The sequence below is a fragment of the Polypterus senegalus genome, chromosome 14 (assembly GCF_016835505.1).
Source record: "Polypterus senegalus isolate Bchr_013 chromosome 14, ASM1683550v1, whole genome shotgun sequence".
Classification (NCBI taxonomy): Eukaryota; Metazoa; Chordata; class Cladistia; order Polypteriformes; family Polypteridae; genus Polypterus; species Polypterus senegalus.
The window spans coordinates 97277180-97303050 of record NC_053167.1 but is presented as its reverse complement, the minus strand read 5'-3'; the positions used below and the strand labels follow the sequence as shown (position 1 = coordinate 97303050).

General features: G+C 36.6%; 1 protein-coding gene across 4 annotated transcripts in view; it reads left to right on the top strand.

Annotated features, from left to right (window-relative positions):
• Nucleotides 1-3069: 3069 nt before the first annotated feature.
• Nucleotides 3070-25871, top strand: part of fubp1 (far upstream element (FUSE) binding protein 1) — a 45606-nt gene continuing 22804 nt past the window's right edge. For 2 of the 4 annotated variants that reach the window (XM_039736054.1, XM_039736052.1), the window contains exons 1-12: nt 3070-3253; nt 3830-3929; nt 5209-5271; nt 5995-6033; nt 6488-6527; nt 9136-9185; nt 9293-9364; nt 17518-17575; nt 17806-17968; nt 18246-18344; nt 21761-21865; nt 21948-22050. In XM_039736054.1, coding sequence (XP_039591988.1) covers nt 3161-3253; nt 3830-3929; nt 5209-5271; nt 5995-6033; nt 6488-6527; nt 9136-9185; nt 9293-9364; nt 17518-17575; nt 17806-17968; nt 18246-18344; nt 21761-21865; nt 21948-22050 — 985 coding nt within the window. In that variant the 5' untranslated portion in view covers nt 3070-3160. The remainder of the gene's footprint in view (nt 3254-3829; nt 3930-5208; nt 5272-5994; nt 6034-6487; nt 6528-9135; nt 9186-9292; nt 9365-17517; nt 17576-17805; nt 17969-18245; nt 18345-21760; nt 21866-21947; nt 22051-25871) is intronic. The other 2 variants (XM_039736055.1, XM_039736053.1) reach the window with 1 other exon arrangement.

The following is a 25871-nucleotide window of genomic DNA, read 5'->3' as shown; positions in this document are numbered from 1 at the left end:
TTCTCAGACTTTTTCTGTTTCTCAACCTGTTTCTCAAATTATAGAGTGCAATATACTTATCCACTTATTCAGCTGTGCAATACTTTTGCTAAATATCATACTACTTTACTTAGTACTACAAAGTGTAAGGAAAATATAAATGAATCATTAAGTAATTTGAAACATCAAAATATAAATCTGACATTTGAAGCTGATAGATCAGTTTGGAAGCCATAAAGGTGCTTGCAACCTCTTGATCTCATGTCCTAGGCAAGAATTTATGACATAAATGAAAACTAGAAAATAAAGATGGGTTAAAGTTTAGCAGCTTTTAGGTGCAAGGCAGAAACAAGCCTTGGACTGGCTGACAGTCCATAACCGGGCCCATACTTACCGCCCAAACAACACCAATTTGGAACTGTTTAATAACATAACATACATGTCTTTGAAATGAAAGCCACAGTATCCAAAGAAAACCCATGATGACACAGAGAACATGTAAGTACCACATAGACCAGCAGGGTGGATCACTGGCCAACATACCCTATCTATAAAAAGTAAAGTGTGCCTCAGTACTGTCTCTTACTTGGTGGGAAATCTTTTGGGTGATGGTTCATTCTCAACATACAGTACAATTAAACTGTACTGTTAAAATAATTAGTGTACTGTTAAAGGTAATTATTCTTCTTTGTACTAATCTTGAGTGTATCTACTTGTTGCAATAATGCATAATAATAATAATACATTTTTAAATATCACTTTTCCCATGATCATAGAGCTTCACAGAAATTTGAACTGAACAACAGAGCATATACAGCATTTTATACAAATAACATCCACATAAAACATTAAATACAGGAAACACAAAGCCTTGAATTAGAATACAAGACAATAAACCAGAATAAAGATACGAAATATACAAAATACTACAAGCAAACCCTCAAAAAATTAACATAATTTGTGATATAAATATGTTACCCTGAGCATCTAAACAAAGAGTGTACACTGAAATGAAGGATCAGAATGTCAGTGTAAGTTTAACCCCTTCCTGAACAAAGGAGTTTTAAGTTGTTTTTTAAAAAAATGAATAGATTTATCTTATCTAATTAATTTAGGGAGGTTGTTCCAAATAATGGGTGCAACAGAGCTAAAGGCTCTATCAACCATAGACTGCAAGTTAGTTTGTGGTGCATTAAATCAGTGCCAGGAGCCTAGTGATTTAGAGGATACTGATGTAGTCCAGTGTAAGGCCATTTAAAGCTTTATAGGTTAATAATAGAATTTTATACTCAATCCTGTAAGACACAGGGAGCCAATGAAGGCAGAGCAGGATAGGTATAATGTACTTGCTGTTGCAGGTCTGTGTAAAGACTTTTGCAGCACTTTTGCAGTAGAGCATTGAACCAACTGGAGCTGTGTTAGCACATTAAAAGAGCACCTGCCAGTTATAGGGAGTTACAGTAGTCAAAGCAAGATGTAATAAAAGCAAGGACAAGTTTCTCAGCATTAGAAAAGGAGAGCAATGAGCAAATTGGGATATGTTATGGAAGTAGAATTAAGAAAGTTTCTTCATGCAGTTAATGTGGGTGGAATAAGAAAGGGAGGAATCAAAAATGACACCAAGATTTCTACCAGAAGAAGAAGATGTGATGATATCATCACCAAGTGTGATACCGCTAGCAATGGTTACTTTTCCATGTTCATTGTTTTTTATGCATAATATGATGGGAAACTGCCTCCCTGCTTTGAATAGCAGATAGGTATCTGTCTAATGGAGTCACTTGGCGGAGTACTCAATATTGTGGGAAGAGCAAGTGTATCATCTAATAAACTGATCACTCAGAGTAATAATAATAATAATTCTTTGCATTTATAGCACTCAGCACTTGGTTAAGGGTATTGCTCAAGGGAAGGGATAAGATATATTCTTTTTGGGCTTTCCACTAACATATCCATCCACGTTTCACCATTCTCTCTGTGGGTCTCAACCCTTTCACCCTCATCATTGTCACCTCTTCAACCACTGTAGTCAGTTATTCTTCATCAGCACATTAGCAGACCCTATCATCTTTACACCAGTTTTCTCTCTAGGCTGAAAATGTTCTCTCTTTCACCTTGAATACACTCATAATTTGTGATCTTTCTTTTTAATTCTGCCCTGATTTGATTTTATTCTGGTTTAATCTGTCACATTTGGTTTATATACACCTCTTCAGATAATCAGAATAAGATACATGTCCCAAAATTATAAAATACACCCATTGTTTGTAAAACATTGCCAAATCATCAAGGAACCCAAATCTTCAAAATATCCAGTTCAAGTGCATTGGGTTACCTGACCCCTAGAAGATGATTTACTGATTTTTTGATCCTTTCTGATTTCTGTATCAAACTAGGGCTCTAGGAACCATTCTTTATATATTTTGGGAATGGCCCACTGTTGTTACCGTTTGGTCTAAATTTGCTACCTTTACATCTTCTAGCATTTCTATGAATATACTTATAGTACCTCAGATATTTTTATTCTAATCCTTGTAGGATTTAGGGTCTTCTGAACCAGCAGTGGCTCTTCTCTTCTCTATTGTCAGATCAGACATCTCGATCCTCACACAATGTGGGTATACATTAAAGGAATAGGGTGAGAGGGCATCAGAGGAGTTTTTACTTTTATATAACGTCATGATTATTATTTTATTTGGATAATTGTCATTGCACAGTTGTATTTGATCTGCTTTCAATAAACACTTGATCACAAAAAAACTCATACACAATATTTTAAATGACCTTCTCAGTGTCAAACGCATGACGCCAATAATGATATTCAAAACCATGAGTCCATTATTTTTAATTCTAATTCCCCAAGAATAAGTCACAGTCTGACTACTTATCTCATACTTTACATTAAATATTAAATATAAAAATAATAATAATTATATAACATCTACCTGAAAATGGTGTAAAGAATTCACGTGAAATGTTAAATTACAGTGATGTTAAATAGTGCAATACAATGAGCCCGCGCAATGAGCCATGCGAAAGTAAAGCCCTCGCGAGACCTTGGTTGATAGTCTCGTCCGCTGTCCCGCCCCCGTGGCGCAGTAACACCAGTTTCTCTTGTCGAGGCGGCCATCTTCTGCTTTCTTGCACGAGTTGAGGAATTGCGATAGAATAATATTTCGGAATGGCCGATTACTCGAGTGTTGCCCCTCCGTCTTCGGTGTCTGGTGGGGGTATGAACGACGCATTCAAGGACGCCTTGCAAAGAGCTAGACAGGTTGGTATTTTCAGATTCTAAGGCCTTTTGTGTGTGCGTGTTTTAACTAGTCAGTGCAGGGCCTTAGCATGCGGTTGGTGAACGCGTGGGCCTTGTTAAAACATTTAGAAAAATTAATATTGTGATTGGTATATCCATTTTTGCTGGACTGTTTTCACGTTTTACAACAAGCATGAAGTGTATAATTTAAAACTTACTATAGATCCAGTCTGCCGATAGTAGCACCATTTTCCCATTTGTGTTGAACCATGAATCGTTAAATACTAAATCAAGTAGTATTGTAGAATTAATGCCGTGGCTTCTAGTTAAATGTGTCCTTTTAAGAAAAATATTTAACCACGGTGACCCCTTATGTAAAGAGACTTATAAAGTCCTTTCTGTATTTTTTACAAATGCCTTATTCTCTACTGATTTTGCTTTTCTGTTTAATCACCGTATGTAAAGGTATGCCTTAATTTATTGGGGTACAGTATACTGACGTTATAAGAAGTGGTGTTTAAACAATAGGTTTGAATCCAGTATTGTTTTCAGCAGTGCCTTTCTTTACAAAAGAAATGAAATTTTTTATTTTGTCAGATTGCTGCGAAAATTGGTGGGGACGGAGGTGGTGCTCCTCCCCCGGCAAACACCAACGATTTTGGATATGGAGGTCAGAAGAGGCCTTTGGAAGATGCAGGTATGTTGTTGTAGATAAAGAAATTGTATTGCAGTTATTTTCTGTTCGTTCAGATTTTTGTCGGTATGCAGATTTGTGTCAGTGTTACATTCTAGAAGTCAATGTTAAATTTTTATTGTTGTGCCACCGTTTTCTTAGCGTAGTTGGAAAGGGTAATAATTTGTGACCCTGCGCGCTCAATTTTCGAGTAAGAACTTTTGGCTACTCTTGAGTAAAATGCTTTAGTCATAGGTCTACTACATTTCAAATCGGTTTACCCAGTTCAGGGCTAAGATGTGGTGATGTGTCTGCGTAACAAAACCTCGGATGGGGCGCCATTGCATTGAAGGGCGCCCTCGCACGCACGCCTCATTTAAAGATGCCCGCTACCTTACCTAACACCTTTTTGTGGCGTGGAGGGAAACGCAAAAAATGAATCTTAGACATGGTAGGATTGTGTGAGCACGCACAGAATTTGTAAGCTGAACCATAAAAAGGATTTTCAATTTTAGTGGTAATTACTGTAAAATATTTGCATATTGCATGTGCAGAAACTAAAGTGATTGAAGTTAAACGAGCTATCCTGTCATGCAAGAAAAGTTTAGTTTTGCAAATGATTGTAAATCTTAGCTGTATATACATACACTCGTTATAATTATTAAACTCATCAACTGTTTTAGTTTATGATGTGTTTCTGTAATCATTATGAAGTTAGTCAAAACTTTTTTGATGCAGAGGTAATCATTTCATAAACACCCTTTCCTCATCTGTATATTAAACATTTCCTCTATGAATTAAATTTGTTTTCCGCAAAGGGCGTATGAAAAGTACATGATTGTTATTACTTTAGCCTTTTAATGCACAACGCAGTGTTCCCTGTTATTGACTAGGAGAATTGTTTTGAGGACATATTTCTGAATATATTTTTCTGTTATTCTTTCCAAGTTAAAAGGAATCTATTGTTTAGAATATAAAAGTAATTTGAGATCATTGATGATCCTTTAAATTTCATTGAATTTTTCATAAGTTTATAATTTCCCTGATGTCTGAAGTTCCAAAAAAAAAAAAAAACAATTTTAAAATCTTTGGATGTAATAGCAGTTTCATATAAACGCTAAATTCTGTATTGCCTTTTTGTGATTGCCAATTTTGTAAATATTTTGTGGAAGGTACCTATTTTTTTTTCTTTTCTTTAAATACAATCTAATTTTAATGGACATCACATACATTTCGTATCCAGAAAGGCAGCAATAACCATGCTTAGCCAGTTCATGACGTGTTCTTTTTATTTCGTGTATAGATGACTCTCCGACAAGTCTGGACAATAGAACACACTGGGAGGGATTGCCCTCTCCTTTCAAAGGCAGGAACCTTTTGCTTACTTAACCTGTTTATAAATGTCTAGTATTTGTCATAGTAAACTTAATTTTTGGTTTCCTAAAAGAAAAAATTAATCCCTTTGACTTGAAAAAAAAAAAACACATTAGCTATTGTATATTCATGTTAATCATATTTTGGTCAAAACTAATTCATAGCTGCATGAACATGCAGATTTGTGTGAAGGAGTTGTTTTTTTTTTTTTTTTTTGTTTTAAGGTTTCTAGTTGGATTTAAAGTTTTACTTCATTTATTAAATTTTGGGCATCGTTTTAGAACGTGCATCATTAAAGCACTTGGACTTGACATTATAGTAAACAGCACATTTAACTAAAGGAAATATTTATGCCTGATAAGTCCATTTTTTATAAAAATGTCATTGATTTTTACTGTACAGTAAACATGAAAAAATGCACTACTTAAAATAAAAATACATTTGCTTCTAATTAAAAGGTATTTCCTCTTATTTCTGTCCCTTTCTCTAAGAGAGTGATTAATACAAATACTACAGGAATCATTGCCACCACATAAATTGTGACTGGAGTGGGATTCACCCTTTTGAAAGAGGACATATTTGCTTGATTCCAGTTTAAGGAAATTTTACATTTTAATATTTTTTGCTTGCAGAGCCAGCAAGTCTTAAGACATGGTTACCAAATAGAGTATCTTAATACAAGTACAAGCAGTAATGTAAATTATTCATTTTTCAGAACAACCAGAAACAAAGAAAGTGGCCTCCCAGAATGATTGTGAGTATATTTGCCACCTTTGGGTAGACTAGCCAGTGGTTTGCCATCTTTTGTGCATGGAGTAAACCAGAGCAGTTTGCTTCATCTGCCTAATTTTGTCTGTCATTAGAGTGAAGTCGGTAAAATGGGATGTTTTAGGTTAAAACCTCACAAGTAATTATAGTTGGAATTTGTAATTACAGATTGTAATTATACATTTTGTGAACTGTGGTCAATTTTCTTATTAGATGTATATATTAATACTATTTTAAATAGAGAATGGGAAGAATACTTGAAACAAGCATGTCACTTGGAATTTTTTGCACTAACTATTTAATTGTAAGGGTACACATTTCAAAATGGAAGATTACTTAATATTTACTTGCATAGGTTGCTTTATGCCAGGATTTCAGATATGTAGTGTGGTTGCGGATACACTGTTTAATTTAGTCTTGGCTTATTATTTTTTTTTTAGCATTTGGTTCACCAATGGGAGGAATGAGTGCACCCACCAGGTAAGTCTTTGAGAGTCAATTTAGATAAATGTATTTAGAATAATTAATTTGATCTACCTTGAGTTCAAATTTGTCAGGTGACCATTTGTTTGTAAATTGTAATATATCTTTAATATACGTGAAGTTTACTCTCTAGACAGCCAGATTTTTACTTACGTTTTGCTTATAAGTAAATGTCTTCAGTACGTCAGGATACTCTTCTGTGTTTTACTTTAGGTGGAAGGTTCCTTTTTTGGATGCCACACTTGCAATATTTGTTTGAATGGCCTCACTTTTATTAAGTCATTGCTTACAGTTCACAAACAACTTCTGTTATTTTCTGTCATTTTATTCTTTTACAGATAGGTTTGGAATGCTTACTGATCCACATAGAAATATAATTTGTCTGACTATTCTTTTTAACACAATACTGCATTATACTTAAATATTTCTGACCCATCTTCTGAAAAAATTGCAGGTTCATATTTTAATAATTCAGTACATTTGGTCAATATTTATATTAAAAAAGATGAGTGAGTGACATTGCAATTAGAATTTTGATCAGAACATCCAGTTCTTATACATTTTTGAAACGATCGAAAAATACTAAACATTTTTCCCCACTTATAAGTAGCAACAATACTGCCAGCAGTTCAGCAGCATTATGAGTATAACCTTATTTTCAACATTACATTGTACCAGAATGGCAGTTACTAATTACTGGGCAATTACAGAAGGCAGTTGCTAATTACTGATCTCAAAACCATTTATCAGTTTAGAAAAATAGCTGCCCCTTTGTTTTTCTGAAAGTAAGATTGGGAGGTGGGACTTAATTTCACACAGAGTGAAATGAAGGATCTCCAAAAAAAAAACCTCACTCTCTTCTGTATATTGGTTAATACTTTGAGTCATGCAAAGTATTGGTGGGAAACGTATGCCATATCAAACTCAAAGAGACTATCTTGACCATAAGGTTTCTATTTTGCTTTTGACTGAGTTTACTGGGCTTTTGGGCTGCAACTAATGATTATTTTGGTAGTTGACTAATCGTTCGATTTATTTTTTGATTAGTCATGATTATTTCATGTCTGACTATTTTGATGCCTGATGGTTGTGCATCTTATTCTGGGCTCCAGTGCATGTCTTAACTCCTCATGCAAAACACAAATATGTGTGACATTTTGAAGAAATCATTGTATGACCTGAATAGTACCAATCAGAAAACAAAATCGTACTAATGCAATATTATTTGAAAATGAACAGATCGGGTGTAAATTTGTTACTTGTAAAAGTTAGCCTTTTTTACTTTATTTTCTCAGTCTAATTCACGCTGTTCCTCCCCTCCTGATCTGACCCTAACTAACAGCACCAGCATAAGTTATCAAGAGACTGTGGCATCACATCTCCAGGATGCTTTCGTTTCAGATGCTCGTGCATCGCAATGGTGCTGCCGTGAAAAGAAAGCTCCGCTTTACATAATCTGCATTCAACTTTTTTTTTCTTTTTGTGAAGTGCTCCTATACTTTAGAAAGTTTCTGTCTCAATTTCTTTCCATCTCCTTCCCCCTCATCTATCTGATTCTCCATTGTAACCACGTTTATTTTCCTTTACATTCGTCTTCTCCCCAGACGTCGTTCTCCGTTAGTAGGACTGTGTGCAGTCTTGGCAAACAATAACAAACGGTACTGCCCCCAGATGCTCATGTAATGCATTGCAGTTACAAAAACCAATGTGGTTCTTTGCGACTAGAGTCACTATTGCAGGTTCTGTTTGTGACGCGTCAACGATTTTTTGTAGTTGGCGTCATCGATAACATCAACTAATCATTGCAGCCCTACTGGGCTTCTGTTTTAATTTTGTTGCTTTGTGCTGTTTGTTACTCATCCAGTGGGAAATAGCAATACAAAACCTATTTGCTTACTGTTCTTTCTGACGCGAACTTCATAAAAATTGCCTGCTCCATTGGAGGAACGATGTGCCCCCTTTTGAATTTAAACACTTTGGGAGGTGGAATACTTAATTTCTAATTAATTTAAATAAATCCTTGGCAGACAAAAAATATGAAAGCTGGTCTTTTACAGAGTTCTATATTTTCAGGCCGTATTGTGGTTTTTGAGTTTTTTGCTCCATTTTTTTTAGTTTTGTGCCAGGTGTGCTGGTTATTATATAGTCTTATACTTTTCTCTAAAAAAATCTTAAATTATATGTAATGGATACCACCGAGTGCCCTTTTATAATCTTCTTGATCATATAGCTCATTACATTGCGGGGGGGTTAATTTATTTTCACGATTTGTAACAGTATGCCATAAATTGTTTAGGCAGCACTGGAAACGTATCAAATTGTTCTTCTGTTTTATTTGCTGCTAACTCTATAAACTTATTCATCTATCTTGCCTCACAAGGGGTTTATCATGAAGTCTATAATGACTAACAAGATCAAGTTTAACTCATTCAAAGGAAGTATGGGTCGTTTAGAAAGATATTTTAACATTTTTAAGCAGTCTGAAACTCGCACTGAAATATGAGGGAAAAAATTGGAGAATGCTAAAATGTAAACTTATATAAAGGTTTGATGTAATCTTTTTTTAATATAGTGATGCTAATTACTGTTAACGTCATTGTTTTAGGTCTGTTATTACAGAAGAATTTAAGGTTCCAGATGGAATGGTTGGATTCAGTAAGTTGGTTTTTATTTTTGAGAATGAGTGTTTTAACTGTGTATTTAATGACTATGCCTAGGGGTGTGTGTGTATATATTTATTTATTTATTTTATTTATTTTTAGTTATTGGTCGAGGAGGTGAACAAATATCTCGACTTCAGCAAGAATCTGGTTGCAAAATTCAGATTGCACCTGGTATGTAGCATTTAAAATGTTATTCTTTTGTGTTACTTTTTAATGATTTTATACTGAAGTGTTGCTGTTAATGTCAAGAGTATTAGGATCCATGCCCCCTTTCTTGTGAAAAGTGACTTTAGTATAACTTTCTGAATAAGCAAAAATAAAGTAGTATGAGTCTTTGTATCAATACTTCTTCAGATTTAACTCAGTGGGATTGTCTTTGTGCTTTAAATATGCTGCAGAAAAAACAGCAAACTCTATACTCTGTCATTAAAATATTTATAATATGCTGTATGTAAAAAGAAAGGCAAACTACTTTTTTTTAAGACTCAAGGAACACTAGCATGTAAACTCACCTGAAAACAGCACTGTTGTGTGAATCAGCACATTTCACTCAATTCTTAGGATGATTAACCAGTTTACTTCCCATGTTACATGTTTAGAAAAAGGAGTTGTTTGCAATTTTTTCATTTTTCATAGCCGGCTGAGTGTTCTCCTTGCCAAAATTGAAATTGCTATAATTTTGACCTGTGGAAATCAAGTTAGACATCTTGTTACATTGAATATTTGACACTTGGGTGGGCAACATGGGATCTACATTTTAGGCAGACACACACACTTCAAATGCCCCATTCATATTGCTTTGACACGACCATAAATTTGTGTGTTTTTCAACGCAAGTGAAACGTCATGGTGATCTACTTTTATGAAAGTAGATAGATGTGATAGTAGGAAATTTAAAAATCTGGATATTAATTGAGGAGCAGTGTAACTCCTGTTTTATTTGAGAAGCTGTTTGTTAACCCCTTTTTTGAGACACAGTTTAATTCTTATCTATGGCAAGAAAGCAGTTATTTTAACCTTATTGGTTAATTGAAAACGTGTTTTATAAGTGGTACATTAGGAGGTCTAAATGCAAAAATGGTCAAGTGCTTGTCAATGTATTAGGGAGCACATTTTGCAAGATATTCACTGCTGTTAACCTAAACCTGACAGTGTGTGTACTTTGTTTTCCTGATTGCGTTTACCATTGCTGTTGATCTGTTACGCACTAAGGGTTTTTTGGCATTATTGTGCCTAAATTACGTATCCAAATATCAACAGGTAGTGTTTTTTGCTTATGTGGTAAAGGAGCTGCAGATTGCAGAGTAATGAGTATGACACTGCAGAGTTATAAAGTAGAAGTATTTATATAAATGAAAACCTTTTGGTTATGCCAATATTAATGAAAAAAGACACAGAATAATTGACACTTTAGAGATTTCTTTCCAAAAAACTGGATTGTACAGTATATTATGATTCGCAACCCTGGAATCAATTTTAATTTGAGCCACAGTCTGTCAGCTATCATTGAACCAAGTTTAAAAGTCATGTACCATAGCACTTATATTGTTTCAAACAATGTCTCTCCCTGTTTGGAAACATTGTGACTTTTAGAAAATATTTAGTCTCTTCCATAACAGTGTCTTAAAACAGTGCCCTTTATTAATACACACACACCCCTACAGTGGGTATAGAAAAGAATCACCCCCTTTAAAATATTCCCCTTTTTTTGCTTTACAGCCTTAAATGAAAACACGCACAAAGTTCTTCACAGCTTTAATTACTCTATGCAACTTATAACGTCCAAGTGAAAGATATCTTAGCTACAGTTCAGAAAAATGATAAAAAATGAAAAACAAGGCATACTATGATTAATAAAGGATCACCCTCCAATGTCTATTTTGTTGAACCGCCTTTTGCTTTAATGACAGCATTTAGTCTAGGGCTGCACGATAACCGAAAAAATGATTATCACGATTATTTTGCTCAATTTTTATCACGATTAATAATGACGATTATTCCTTTGGTAATGAACTTTTATTCACTTGTGTATTCTTATTGCACTTTACAGCCACAAATAAAGAAAAATAAACAAACCGAACATGTTTAGAATGGAGAGTTTTTCTTAGCTGTGGTAAATAAATAAAATTAAACTGCCTCTTTTACATCAACTTGTAATAAAGTCAAATAAGAATAAAAAATGTTTACAACATGTTACAGATTTTTGGCTAAGAACACAAGCCTGTCAACTTGATCGGGCTTTAGGGAAGACCGCAAGCAAGTAACTACATTTCCACTGGAACTAAAAGCCCTCTCTGAAGGAGAGCTTGTGGCTGGTATGCACAAGTATTTTTTTGCCATTTTTGAAAGCCTTGGGTAGATCTTTTCATGTTCTTTCCACCATTTTAATGGGTCCCCCCTCACTATCCAGGTAGCTTGACTGCAAGTAAGATTCCAGCTCACAGGCTACACTGGATTTCTGGTTGTTAGGTGGCAAGGCTTGTTCAGCAGTTTTAAAGTAGCTTCCTAAAGTCCTCTCTTTTTTGGGGGCACATCCAGCTTCAGCATCCTCCTCGCTGGTCTCTTGTGCTGTTTCTTGGGGTGGCACCTAAACACAGAAAAAGGCATTTAGAACAAATTTAACTAATTGAGACTCAAAACACTAATATAGATCTCAGTGCAGCTCATTTTTATTACCATCATTGCCAAAGTCTGCATCTCAGCTTTGAGTCTGGATTGAATTGTTGTTTTGTTGTCCTCAGCCATGTATCTCATCTTAAATTGTGGAATCACCGTAGATGCCATGTCCAATAGAGCTTGGATGTCTGGGTCACTGTATTTTCCGTTTAGGTACTCCAAAATTTTAGACTTGATTGCTCTTGACAGGTCAGTATCATCATCCTTAACTTTCAAGATTGATGCGTTGAAAAGATGAAGAACTGGCTTAACAAATGACACGCTGACGTACTTCTCGCCAGACAGTGCATCTATAAAATTAAATAGAGGGTGCAAGGATTTGTTGATTGCCTCTAGTACATCTATGTCCTGCCATGTTGGGATAAGATGACGAGACTTCTTGTCAGAGGACAGGACATGTGCAATGGCCTTTTGCTGCTCGATGATTCTCTCTATCATGGCCTGTCGTGATCCCCACCTTGTTGGACGCTCTGTTTTCAGTGAGTGCTCTGGGAGTTTCATCTCCTTTTGTGCAGCTAAAAACTCTCTTACGCTTCCAGCTGTAAGAGAAGGAGCTCACCAACTTTTTACAGAGCCCCACAGCCCGGTCAATTCTTGGATCCTTCATGGCATTCTCTTCAGGAAATAAACATGATCAGAAAAAAAAACAGTAAGACACAGGAAGACTCTTGTTGTTTATGCAACTTTTGATAGAAATAAAAAAAAATGTATTTCACTAATTATATACACCAACATAAGACAATTATCAAACATTTATTAATAAATAATAAACACTTATTCTAAACTCATCTGGGTTTACATTAACATAATAGTATTTGACTAATCAAATATTTTTTAACTTTTAAATGTATCCAAATTGTTAGATTAGCAGAATAAAAATGATTATTATACTGTAGACATATGACTCATTGTCATTATAATTTGTCATTATAATCAGGGGTGCACATTACTTTTTGAGTGTGTTCCTCAGGTGAGTAGCAGGAGCTGGTGTTTGCTATGCACTCCGCAGCGAGGTCTTAAGTGCAAATCGCTTCCTTAAGATTTTGTGTATTTTATCGTCATTGTGCAACTTGACGGAACACAAGGTTTCGTCTTGAGCGTAATATGCATTAAACAAATGTATTGCGTTTCATTAAAAATGGTATGAAAGAATCAGTTGTTTTGTGATAAAACTAAAATAAAAAAATGCTATTTGAGTACGTATCTAATATCACGTGAGTGCGTGGCGCTTAAATATCATTTAATAAATACAGTCACTGATTAAAGACTGTTGGTGAAGAGCGCACTGTCATTTGACCGTCTTAAAGTAGCCGAAAATGCGCACAGCTGCTCCTCGTTTAAAAATTACCACTGCCACAAGTGGAAAACACGCAAAATTATTTTCAAAACGAAACCACTTTATGGTGCTTTCTGCCAGTGCAGAATAGGGTCCTGAGTCGGAGGAATAAACACTTTTCGAACATAAACGCAGTACCTAAACCGAAAGGACATAAAACAAATGGTGAAGGTGAAATTTTAATCGCACGCTGTCAAAAAACGGTCACACTCAAGAGCTCTTCTGTTTTGTAGCGAAAGCGCTGTAGTAACAAAATGACGTTACGTTCATCATCATTGCCATGCATGCATACCTGCGTACCAGTTATGTGCACCCCTGATTATAATATCACTAAAACAACAATAATAATTAATATTTTTAAATTGTCAAATTGTTTCAATGTATCTGGGAAAAAAAACATACAACTTACCGATGGCTAAATGAAGTCTGTGACCAAAGCAGTGTAGCCTCGGCCAGTTATTCACAGATGCTGCCCTAGTCATATTAGCTGCGTTATCTGTTGTGATGCACACAAGTCTTTCTTCCACCAAGCCCCAAGCGGACATCACTTCTTTGAGGCCCACTGCAATAAACTCCGCTGTATGGTCTTGTGGTAAAAACGAAGTTTGCAAAAGCTTGCTTTTCATCTCAAACTTTTTTAAAACCCCTCACTACTCACGGTGGTTATTGGACACATATCCTTGGCTATATGCTCACGGATCGCACATATCTGTTATTTCCCAGTGTCTTTGCGAGTTAGGCAGAATGGTATTGCGCTGAACAATGTCCCTGATATTGTTGTCTGTGTTGTGGATGGCTGGTAATTTTTGTTGTTGCTGTTTGTGTCTTCAGTCCTTGAAATTCTTGATAGTGTACTTTGTGGTGGCTTTTAAGGTGGTTGATGAAGTTTGTTGCGTTACCTTGGGACGTTTGGACGGAACAGGAGCAAAGTTTGCACAAGACTCGTACCTGATCAACATCACATTTCTCGAAACCGAAATTGTTCCAGACAATTGAGTATGACCCCTTTTTAGGAACTAACGATCGCACTTCTGCACCTTCCTCGCGTTGCTCTGCCATCATGTTTATTCTGACTGACTGTTATTGCTGCTATTGACTTCTACTGCTTCAGAAAGCGCTTGCAATCTAGACGCAGTAACGTCGTAGTGACGCAGTCCAATCTGTAAACTCTGCCCATAAAAAACAGTTTGGTCTTTATACTGTAAAATCGCGACAATATTTATTAACTGATCGTGGGTCATAAATGTCGTTATCATGACCAAAAAAAGATTACTCGTGCAGCCCTAATTTAGTCTGTTGGGATGCTTCTCTATCAGCGTTGCATGTCTCGATTGAGCAATATTTGCCCACTCTTCTTTACAGAACTGGTCAAATTGGATGGTGAGTGTTGGTGGACTGCTGTCTTCAAATCTTTCCACAGATTTTCAATGGGATTTAGGTCTGGGCCACAGGAGGACATTCACTTTTTTCTGCTTCAGCCACTGTGTGATCAATTTTGCTGTGTACTTAGGGTCGTTGTCGTGTTGAAAGGTGAACATTCTGCCCATCTTCAACTTTCTGGCAAAAGATAGCAGGTTTTCCTCAAGAATTTGACAGTATTTTGCCCCTTCCATTTTTCCTTCTGCCCTGATGAGAGCCCCAGGCCCTGTGGCAGAGAAATAACCCACAACAGGATGCTGCCAACTCCATGCTTTACTGTAGGTATGGTGTGTTGTGGATGGTGAGCTGCATTGGTTTCCGCCAGGTGTACAGTTATTGAGACCAAATAATTGATTTTGGTCTCACCTGACCATAAGACCTTTTTCCACTTGGCATCAGAGTCTTCAAGGTGCATTCTGGCAATGGTCAAACAAGCCTTAATGTTTTCTTGAAGTGGCTTTTTCTTTGTGACCCTCCTGAACAAGCCACAATAGTGGAGTGCTTGTGAAATTGTTCTTGCATGTACACAATGACCACTCTTTGAAGAAGTTACAGGATTTTATGGCAAAGTGGCCGTTGGCCTCTTGGTAGCCTCTTTTACCAGTTTCCTCCTTGCCCTTCCATCCAGACAGCCGGATCCAGGGAGGATCCTAGTAGTACCAAATACTTGCCACTTCTTTATTATTGACTTTACTGTGCTCCTTGGGATTGATAAAGCCTTAGAAATTTTTTTGTATCCATCTCCTGCCTTATGTCTGTCCACAACTCTATTCCCGAGATCTTTTGAAAGTGGCTTGGCACCCATAGTCGGTTTGCTGTCAGATGCACTACCAAGCAAGGAAATGCTCCAGGAACAGCTGTTTTTATGCTTCACTGATTGCCATGGTCTGCAATGGAAATGGTGGATACTTACACATGATTGAGTTTATAAATATTGTGTCCTTTATTAATCTCAGTATTTTTTATTTTTTTTAAATTCTTCTGAACTGAAGCTGTGATATCTTTCACTTGGATGTTATAGATTGCATTGAGTAAGTAAAGCTGAAAAAAGTATTGGTTTGTGTTTTCATTTAAGGTTGTAAAGCAACAAAAATAGGAATATTTCGAAGGGGGTGATTCTTTTCTATACCCACTGTGTGTGTGTATATATATATAGATATAGATACAGTGCAAAGTATTCATAGCGCATCACTTTTTCCACATTTTGTTACAGCCTTATTCCAAAATGGATTAAATTCATTTTTTTCCTCAGTTCTACACACAACACCCCATAATGACAACGTGAAAAAGGTTTTCTTGAGGTTTTTGCAAATTTATTAAAAATTAAAAAAAAAAAAACTGAGAAATTACAGGTCAATAAGTATTCACAGCCTTTGCTCATTACTTTGTCGATGCACCTTTGGCAGTAGTTACAGCCACAAGTCTTTGAATATTGAATATGATGCCACAAGCTTGGCACACCTATCCTTGGTCAGTGCACAGCCATTTTAAGATCTCTCCAGAGATTTTCAATCGCATTCAAGTCTGGGCTCTGGCTGGGCCACTCAAGTACATTTCACAGAGTTGTCCTGAAGACACTCCTTTGATATCTTGGCTGTGTGCTTAGGGTCGTTGTCCTGCTGAAAGATGAACCGTCACCCCAGTTTGAGGTCAAGAGGTCAAGAGCTTTGTACTTGCTGCATTAATCTTTCCCTTTATCCTGAGCCACTGAAATATATCTCTGCCACCACCATGTTTCACTGTAGGAATGGTATTGGCCTGGTGATGAGCGGTGCCTGGTTTCCTCCAAATGTGACGCCTGGCATTCACACCAAAGAGTTCAATCTTTGTCTCGTCAGACCAGAGAATTTTCTTTCTCGTGGTCTTAGAGTCCTCCAGGTGCCTTTTGGCAAACTCCAGTTGGGCTGCCAGGTGCCTTTTTACTAAGGAGTGGCTTCCGTCTGGCAGCTCTATCATACAGGCCTGATTGGTGGATTGCTGCAGTGATGGTTGTCCTTCTGGAAGGTTCTCTCTCCACAGAGGACCTCTGGAGCTCTGACAGAGTGACCATCGGGTTCTTGGTCACCTCCCTGACTAAGACCCTTCTCCCCCGATTGCTCAGTTTAGATGGCCGGCCAGCTCTAGGAAGAGTCCTGGTGGTTTCGAACTTCCATTTACGGATGATGGAGGCCACTGTGCTCATTGGGACCTTCAAAGCAGCAGAAATGTTTCTGTTACCTTCCCCAGATTTGTGCCTCGAGACAATCCTGTCTCGGAGGTCTACAGACAATTTCTTTGACTTCATGCTTGGTTTGTGCTCTGACATGAACTGTCAACTGTGGGACCTTATATAGACAGGTGTGTGCCTTTCCAAATCATGTCTGATCAACTGAATTTACCACAGGTGGACTCCAGTTAAACTCCAGAAACAACTCAAGGATGATCAGGGGAAACAGGATGCACCTGAGCTCAATTTTATCAGTTATAAACCAAAAATGATTAACCCATTTTCTTCTAATGTAATTGTTACTGAGCAGTTGGTTTTATGCTTTTTTATTAACATTTCATTAATTTTATTAGAATCATACAATAATCTATACAAGCATGTCAAATTTAACAAAACTAGGTTTGAAATAAATTTTAAAAATATGTAAGTAAATAGAATAAGAAAATTTAAGTGCTTATTCTAAAATGTTATTGATAATATCCTGCCAAGTTTTTAAAATGTTTTGTACAGACCCTCTAGTGAGAATTAGATTTTTTTTCTAATTTTCAAAAATTGGAAAAATTAGATTTCATGCTTTTTAATTTAAATGAAATGCTGACATTCTTATCAAGGTTTTTTTGGGTGAAAATCTTTAGCAGAGACGCCTGTTTGATGTTAAAAATAATACAAGGTGTTTTTAATATTTAGATAGTGGCGGTTTGCCTGAAAGATCTGTTACGCTGACAGGATCACCAGATTCCATTCAGTAAGTATCCTAAGTAATTGCTGATGTACATTTTTAGGTTAAGTTTCCTTTTACTCATGTTGAGCAAATTGTGTTGACAGGATTAAATGTTTTAGCAGTATCACTGTTACCATGTGCTGAATTATTTTAAATAAAGCATGTTAGTGTTTAAAATCACTGTGTGCTTTTTGTAGCATTCATTGTTGGTTATCAATAGGAAATACAGCTTCAGTACCACTTTTTTCCCCCAGGTCTGCCAAAAGGTTGTTAACTGAAATTGTTGAAAAGGGACGTCCTGCACCAGTCTTTCACCATTCAGATGGTCCAGGAATGTCCGTTCAAGAAATTATAATTCCTGCAAGTAAAGCTGGTTTGGTAATTGGAAAGGGTGGAGAAACCATAAAGCAATTGCAGGTAAGCAACATGTTTGAGTACTCTTGGGTCAAGTGTTGATACGCTGATCAAATCTGAATGTTATTGAATTATTGCTTGGACCTTTTGCACACCTTTCAGGAAAAGCATTGCCTTTTATTGATAAATGTATACAGTTAGACTAGGAAATTACTGAGTTGTCCTGATTTATGAATGAGAACCATATTAAGATAATTTGTCAGTTCCTGAGCTGAAAACTGTTGAGAAATAGCTCTGAAGTTTAAATATAGAATGAGTTAATGTTACTTTCCTCAAATAGGAACGTGCAGGAGTAAAGATGGTCATGATTCAGGATGGACCTCAAAATACAGGTGCAGATAAACCATTGAGAATTTCAGGAGACCCTTACAAGGTTCAGGTAAGTTTTCCTTAGAGGGTAGGTTGTATACCTGTATGACTGTGAATACTGTTGTGATATTGTGTCACAATAAAAATTTTTGTAATATCCTTGGTACTGGGATAAAAGCTGGAACTTGCACAATCCTATAGGCTTGTTCCAAAGAAACAAAAATTTCATTGCGCTCCCAATACTCATGCCACTCATAAAAGTTATTACTAAAAGTTCTCTTTTCCTTTCCACAATCAAGGTTCACCTGAGATATTAGTGTCCACTGCTGGCACTTTCCATTATTCCTACATTCCAGCAACATGAAATTAACTGGATTTCTTGTTGCCACTTCTAAAAAAAATTTTGTAATTAGCTGTTTGAGTTGTGTGTGTTTGGGAGGTGGGGTTGATGCTGGATAGAAATTTGTAAAAGGATTTGCTTTTACTGTGGCACCTTGCAAAAAGTGCAAAAGTGCTTTTATTAAAAACCAACAACAACAGTGTTCAAATAAATAGTGCAGTACTCCAAGTTCTTCAATAAATAAATAAAAAATCCATTAAATGAAAACGAGGAGGTTAAAATCAATAGAAAAACAATCCTTTAAAACCAGAGGTTAAAATGATCAGGAAGCAGTCTTAAAAACCAACAACAAATCCGGTGCTCTTCTGTTAGCGTCTCACCTGCTAATCCCGTTTGGGCCAAGCAGCAGGCAAGACGCTCTGCAGCTGCCCTCCTGAAACACACGCACGAGACTGGAGACCTCCCGATCCCTGGCTTCGTATGGCACTCATCCCAGTCCCGGAGAACTTGATTTCCACAACGGCCAGGTCGCCACGCTGGGGATTCCCACCACCAAGTCTCCCGACTTCCGCTGCCTTTCCATGGCCTCTCTGCGGCCAGTCGCCTTCCCTGGTCACTCCCGCTACCTGATCGCTCAGCGGGAGCGACATCAACACACACACCTTGCCAATATGTTGCTTATATTCATTTTTCGTCAATAGAATTTTACTCTCCACGTCTTTAGTATATTACTGGTGTCCAAAGTGGAATTTGTGTTTAAGTAAATTCATGCAGTCTCTGAACCCAGAAATGTTGTATGGCTTTCACTCATGGATCTCGTGTGGTGCTCTGCAAATGCAAACAGTGCAGTGTTGAGCAGTAAATAACAGAACGACTTCACTAAGTCCAAGTCAACCTTGATTCCAAGTCAACCTTGATCTGCAGTGGCTTGTTCCTTATTCTTTTGACCATGCATGATACAGAACCAGAATTCTGCTGATAAATCTGGACCAGATGCTTTCTTACTGCCTTCGTTTAACTGCTGCTTCATATCCTGCACCTCGTTTTTTTCTCTTACACCTCAGACCTCCCCCTCTCATACCATGGATCCTCCTTTTAATCAGAACTCAAGTTATGGGTACTTATTGTTGCAATTGTGTAATGTATGTCACCACTTAAACTGCATTATCAAAAATAGAATTATTATAAAGTTAATTAACATGCTTTTGCAATTGCACAAATTCACTTTGATGCACAGTTTTTTCTTTGAGCAGGCACCATATTCCACAGTGGACTGAATATTGGTGTGTGAACAATGAACTTGTACACTCGAAAGCTTCAGTATATGTTTCACCTTGTGGCGCACTGGTGTTATGGTTTCCTAACCGCGTTTGTTTGCTCGTCTCAGTACTGTAGTAAATTCTTTTGTTGGAAAAGTAAGCCATTTTTTTACGAGTAGCTTATACAGTAAGTAAAAGAAAGGGAACAGAGGTCAGTCACAATACAGAAGTGTGTGTGGTTTTTTGTTTTTTTTTGAAAAGGGAGGTTGTTAATCTTCATAATAAGGGTCCTCTGTTATTTGGAATTGTTTTGGTTTCAAAGTTTTTGACTTTATGGAAGAAAGTTCTTTGTTAAGTTGTTGTGCTATTGGCTAAAGGTGGAATCACTGCTAACCTTTTCTAAACCCCTGAAAATGGCTTGTTTGTGAATACAAAGAAAGCAGCAGAGAAATTAGTCACAGAAGTGTGTTTCAGCTCTAAACATCAGAGTACGACCTACAAACAGTTGTTGGTCAAGGCATAATTTTCATCTGGCAAACTATATAATAGAGCAAACTTTGAAGGGAAGTAACTTGCAATTGTGTAGCTAAAGGCGTAGAACAGATTAAGACTGTACATAAAAGCTTCAGACAGATTCGAACTATGGACTCAAAATACAAAACAGTGAGCTGTAAATATTTTAGTGAAATGTTTAAACACTGTACATATTGTTGTGCGAGGGTTATAAGCAAAAAAAGTAACATTACATTTTTCCCTACTTAACCATATTGTATATACAGTATGTCTCACTATTCACTATGCATATTGACCACAACTGAAAGTGACATTACAGATGATCACACCAGGAAAAAAATTGCAGGAGAGCTAAAGGAGGTTCTTTTGTCTGCGGTCATAAATGAATTGCGTCACATTTGCTTTAATAACCGTAGAAAATGGACAAGACTGGTCTTTTTCAGATGTAGACTTTACATTGCTATTGGTAAATTTAAATGGCCAAAACACATTTATTAAATATAACCCAATATTCCTTGCAGTAGATATTTGAATCAATATATACAAAATTTGTGTGCTAGCTAAACATCCAAATAGGACATGGTTTGGATTACTTTATGATAAGTAGGTTGTGGTTTCTATTAGTTCTATAATTTCTTTTTACAATAAGATTCTGTAAAGAATACAGGCTTAAAAAGAAATTATTTTAATTAGTTTTATGCAAAGTGCGTGAATTACGTGCCAGTATTGTATGTTGTAAATTATTTGGAACTTTGTATAATTGTCACAATTTGACTCTCCTAAAGGATATTACACTGGCAGAAATGTGGTCATGTTCCACAGGGTAGTGTGAAAGCCACAAAATGTTAATAAGATAGAAACACCATCAGAGAACTAGCAAAGAACCAAGTGGTGAATTTTAAATGATAAAACTTTGAAAATCTCTAGCTTTGGAACACAGTGAGAAGTAGTTCCAATTTTCAGCAGCAATTCAGAATTTAAATGTTGTGGATTCAGTTTGCACTTTTTGTAATCAAGGAAAAGTGTAGCTGTAATAAGATTTTTATAAAATCCCAAATACTTATTTTTAGTTTTGTTTTTCTTTTAATAATTAAGGTAATTGTTTATACTGTTACACCTCAGGTTTTTCATAGAAACACTTCCTCAGTAAAGAATATTTTCATTTATAAACCGTGCCTCACCATGCTGGTTTCTGTAATTTTATTAACTTTGAATGGATTACTTTTTGTTATTGCAATACATTCTCACCAGGATTGTGGAAAATATTGTGACCTTGGTTTGAAGTTGTATTGCTCATCTCTTGTTTAACACAAAATTTAAGTTCTATTGGCTGCTTGTGTTCTACTGGCTTAATATTGCTTTTGTTTTCTGCAGCAAGCTAAAGAAATGGTTATGGAACTCATCAGAGATCAGGGTGGATTTAGAGAACAACGTAACGAATATGGATCTCGAATGGGTGGAAACGATTTCAGTTTGGATGTAAGTATGCCACAGTTATTTTCAGCTTTAGAAATATTTGTATTTTCGCTTATTATGATTGTTTTTTTTTCCTTCCCTTAAGGTACCTGTTCCTCGGTTTGCTGTTGGCATTGTAATTGGCAGAAATGGTGAAATGATTAAGAAGATCCAGAATGACACTGGTGTAAGGATTCAGTTCAAACCAGGTATAACTTACAAGGACTGAAAATTAAATACAGAAGAAAAATAGGTCATTCATTTAGTCCGGATATGGGTGAGCATGTAAGATTGAGCAGTAGCAGAATCAGTACCTTAGAGCTGCTAGAGCATATAGTTTTCGTAGGCTCATTTGATAACATGACTAAAGTGATTTGTACAACTGACTAAAAATGAGATTCTTTATTCTTAGAAAGGAGCGGTCATGATTACTTATCCTTTAATATGAGAGAGTGAGTACCATTTCATATGGGAGCTTTCAAAAAATCTTGGCCTTAAACGATGCTGCCATTTTTGAGTAAATCAACTGAAAAGAGCAGATTGATAGAACTGATTTAGCATTAAAGAAAGAGTTTAAAAACCAAAGAATCAAAACGGTAAGGGGAAAAGTATAAATACTTCATTCAGAATCTTTAATATATTTCTCTTCTGGATCGTCCTGCTTCCACCTCAAAACCGGTCCCGCCCACACGCCGCTGACACGGCATTTCTTGATTAATATTCGTCCTCTTCCAAAGCCTTCCCCACGCTGCCCCAGCTCTTCTACAAAACCGGTACTGCCCACACGCAGCCGACACGGCATTTCTTGACAAGCTACTTAAGTACACTTACAAAATAAAACAAACTCTGCATGCAGCGAAAATTTACTTCTCCAGCTAGATTCCATGCTCGGAACCATCAACCCCTTCGCTAAATCATACAAACGCATGCATGAAATCGCTCAGTCCAGTCCAACAGCATCTGTATGAATGGTTTTCAAGGAAAACCCTGGGTATGATTTACGACAGTACAATCAACACCCCGACATGTCACACCAGTGTTGCAGCAATTTTCATCAGAGAAGATGGCGAACTGCCTGCCGGAAGGGACATTTGCATCTATCCCATAAGCAAATTCCTGAAAATGGATTTCCACGCGCACTATAAATTGCGATCCTATGGTTTACCCTCTTTTATTCCCTTACAGCGACATTGGCTGGCACAAAGATTTACAACATGTTCCCGATTTAAAAGAACCGCCAAGCGAATAAGGCTTACTCAGTGCCAATTTTATATGTACATATTAGCAATGAGGAATACATTTAGTATTTTGCACTCCACCGGCAAATTTATTCCAACAGTATGTCGTATATGCTTATGTTAAAAGGGCGCGCGTCTCAACTAACTCAAGAGTATATCAACAAGATCTGCGCGGGGAACAATACAAAGGACTATCGGACGCACTGCAAACAAATGCTGCTGATAACTTGTGTAGGCCAAATGATCATATTACTGCCCACATTTCCAGGAAGTCCACGATACATGCAACAGAACTAACAGGATGCCATGGCCATAGTACGTAAATTCGGACAGCCTCATTTATTTATCACTTTCACATGTCATCCTGCTTGGCCGGAAATTCTACATGCACTGTCCGATGCCCAAAGACCAGAGCACAGACCTGATATTGTAGTACGAGTCTTTTGGATTAAGCTGCAGGAATTAAGAGACATTCTGCAACAACATCTTTTGGGGATTGTTATTGATTATATTTAAGTAATCGAATTTCAGAAGTGCGGCCTTCCTCGTGCCCATGTGCTGTTTACTCTTCACAATAATCCTAACAACCAGTCTTCAGCCACGGTCAATTGTATGTGGATTTTATAGGGTTAGATCTTTTTGACTCTATCTTTCGTCTCCACCAAAACACCTACTCACAACTGTGTCTTTCAAGAAGTATTTTTCTTCTTGATTTCTGAATTCCTTTCTCACCGTTTTCAGTTCCTATTCTTACACCGCCGTATGCTGCGGTGGGCGGCGGCTAATTTTTTGTGTTAATCCACTATGGCCTGTGTTGCACATAATTAAGTTCCAAAAGAATTTGGATCATGTGCACATAGTCAGACCTGGATGACAAATTCTAAAGAAGTACATATAAAATCAAAAAAGTGATGGGCATTTCTAGCAAAAGGGAGTTAGTAAAGTTTAGGTGTAATAGAGTATCTGGTAACTAACAGACGTGCTAGTTCATATTCTGTGACATTTTAAATGTCACCACGCTGTGTTACTGTCAGGATATTTAAGGTTATTGCTAAGCATGAATATATTAATGTCACCACATGTATTTGCTCCCATTAGTGTTAATGTATTTGGTTAAAAAAAACACAAGCCATGCATCCTTTTGAGTCTTTGTGCATTCGTTTACATTGCTGTTTAATTGAAAGTAGAGTAAATAAGCCAATACTTACTGTACATTACAGTAGTTTTCACTCTTCAGAACATTTTTCCCACCTGTTAACTGTAGTTGACTATATCAATTCACAAATAATCTTTATCCATAGTGGCCATTCTGATCATCCCTTTCGTCAGATCTCGCTCAAATAGTGCTTTCAGCACAGGTGACAGAATTTGCATCCTGGCACAGCTTCCCAGAGAGAGTTGACAGACTAGCATTTCCAGCCTTAAACTTGTCAATCAGAAATAGCCCCCTTAGTTCACAATATGGAGCCAATATGATGCAACTGTTTTCATTTACACTCCAATAACATTACTCTTATTCCTGATTTAGTTGACTAAGATGAAGGTGTTAACCTGAGGTCTGATAAGTGTCTTAACGTGTTTGTATTCATGCATATTTTGGTTGTAATAGAATTGCTAAAAGGTCTTCAAAAATCCTTTATTTACTTACAGTCACTAATGTTCAAAACTAAAAAAAAATTGCCCTGCAATAAGACTTTTGGTTTCTTCTAGGTTCAAAACACTATTTAGACTCCGCATCAAGAAATAAGTGTTTATATTGAATGATATAGGAAAAATTTCTGATAACATTTTTGGCCATGTTGTCCTGCTTTCCTTTATTAGTTACAGGTTACCATTAAATACTTAGAATTGTAGCCCTGACCTTTTATATTTTAAATGGAGAAAATAGGGAAAAACTTTAAAAGGGCACATCTGTCTTTTTGAAGTTGCTAGCAAGAAAGGTGCTTAAGCTGCGTTAGTGTATCCAAGTTACAATAACGTGCAACCCATTTTCATGCTATGCAATGCCAATTACGGTTGGCATAAAAATGTTTTTTCAGTCCACAGTATATTGTAATGCCTGCAGTAAAGTCTCTTCATAAAGATTGGTTCTGAAGAAAGATGACTGCACTTTCCCTTCGGTGCAGTACATTTCTGCTAGGTTGCAGCATGACACTTGTGAAAGACTTGACTGTTTCGTATAATCTGTCAAGTAGTTTTTCTGTCTGTATTCTCTGCATACCCTGTCGCTTTTCTGGGAGTACCAGGGGAAAAAACCATTGAGTGGAATATCGCACGGCTCTTATGATTGAAATAGCATACTATAGTAATATTAAAGCGCAGTAACATAAATGTCGAGTCAATTTTTTGTGCAGCTGTCCCAGTAGTTCTGTGGCAAACTTGCCAAATTCGTAGACCTAGAATGCAATGCTGAATTATATGAGCGCATAACCAGGGAGATTGCAGGATTATACTTGAGTCCACATTTGCTAACGTGTGTACATAACACTGTTTGTTTATGCAATGAAAATATCTCCGTATTTATCCCATTTTATTGTGATTTGCCTCAGATGTCTGAGTTTTAAAAATTATTTTACTACTTTGTTCAACATTTTGGAAGATTTTTAGTTTCTCTTGGCTTCAAGCTATTTTATAAGTGTTTAAAGACTGAAGGCTTCAGTGACTTGTAGTCACTAGAAATTTTAAATTTGCATAGTGCAGGGATGTGCATGCTTTTGGTCTCCTTAGTAATTCACCAGTTCCAGAAATCATTTTGCTTTGATTAAACTATTAGTGTGCCAAATATTTCCATT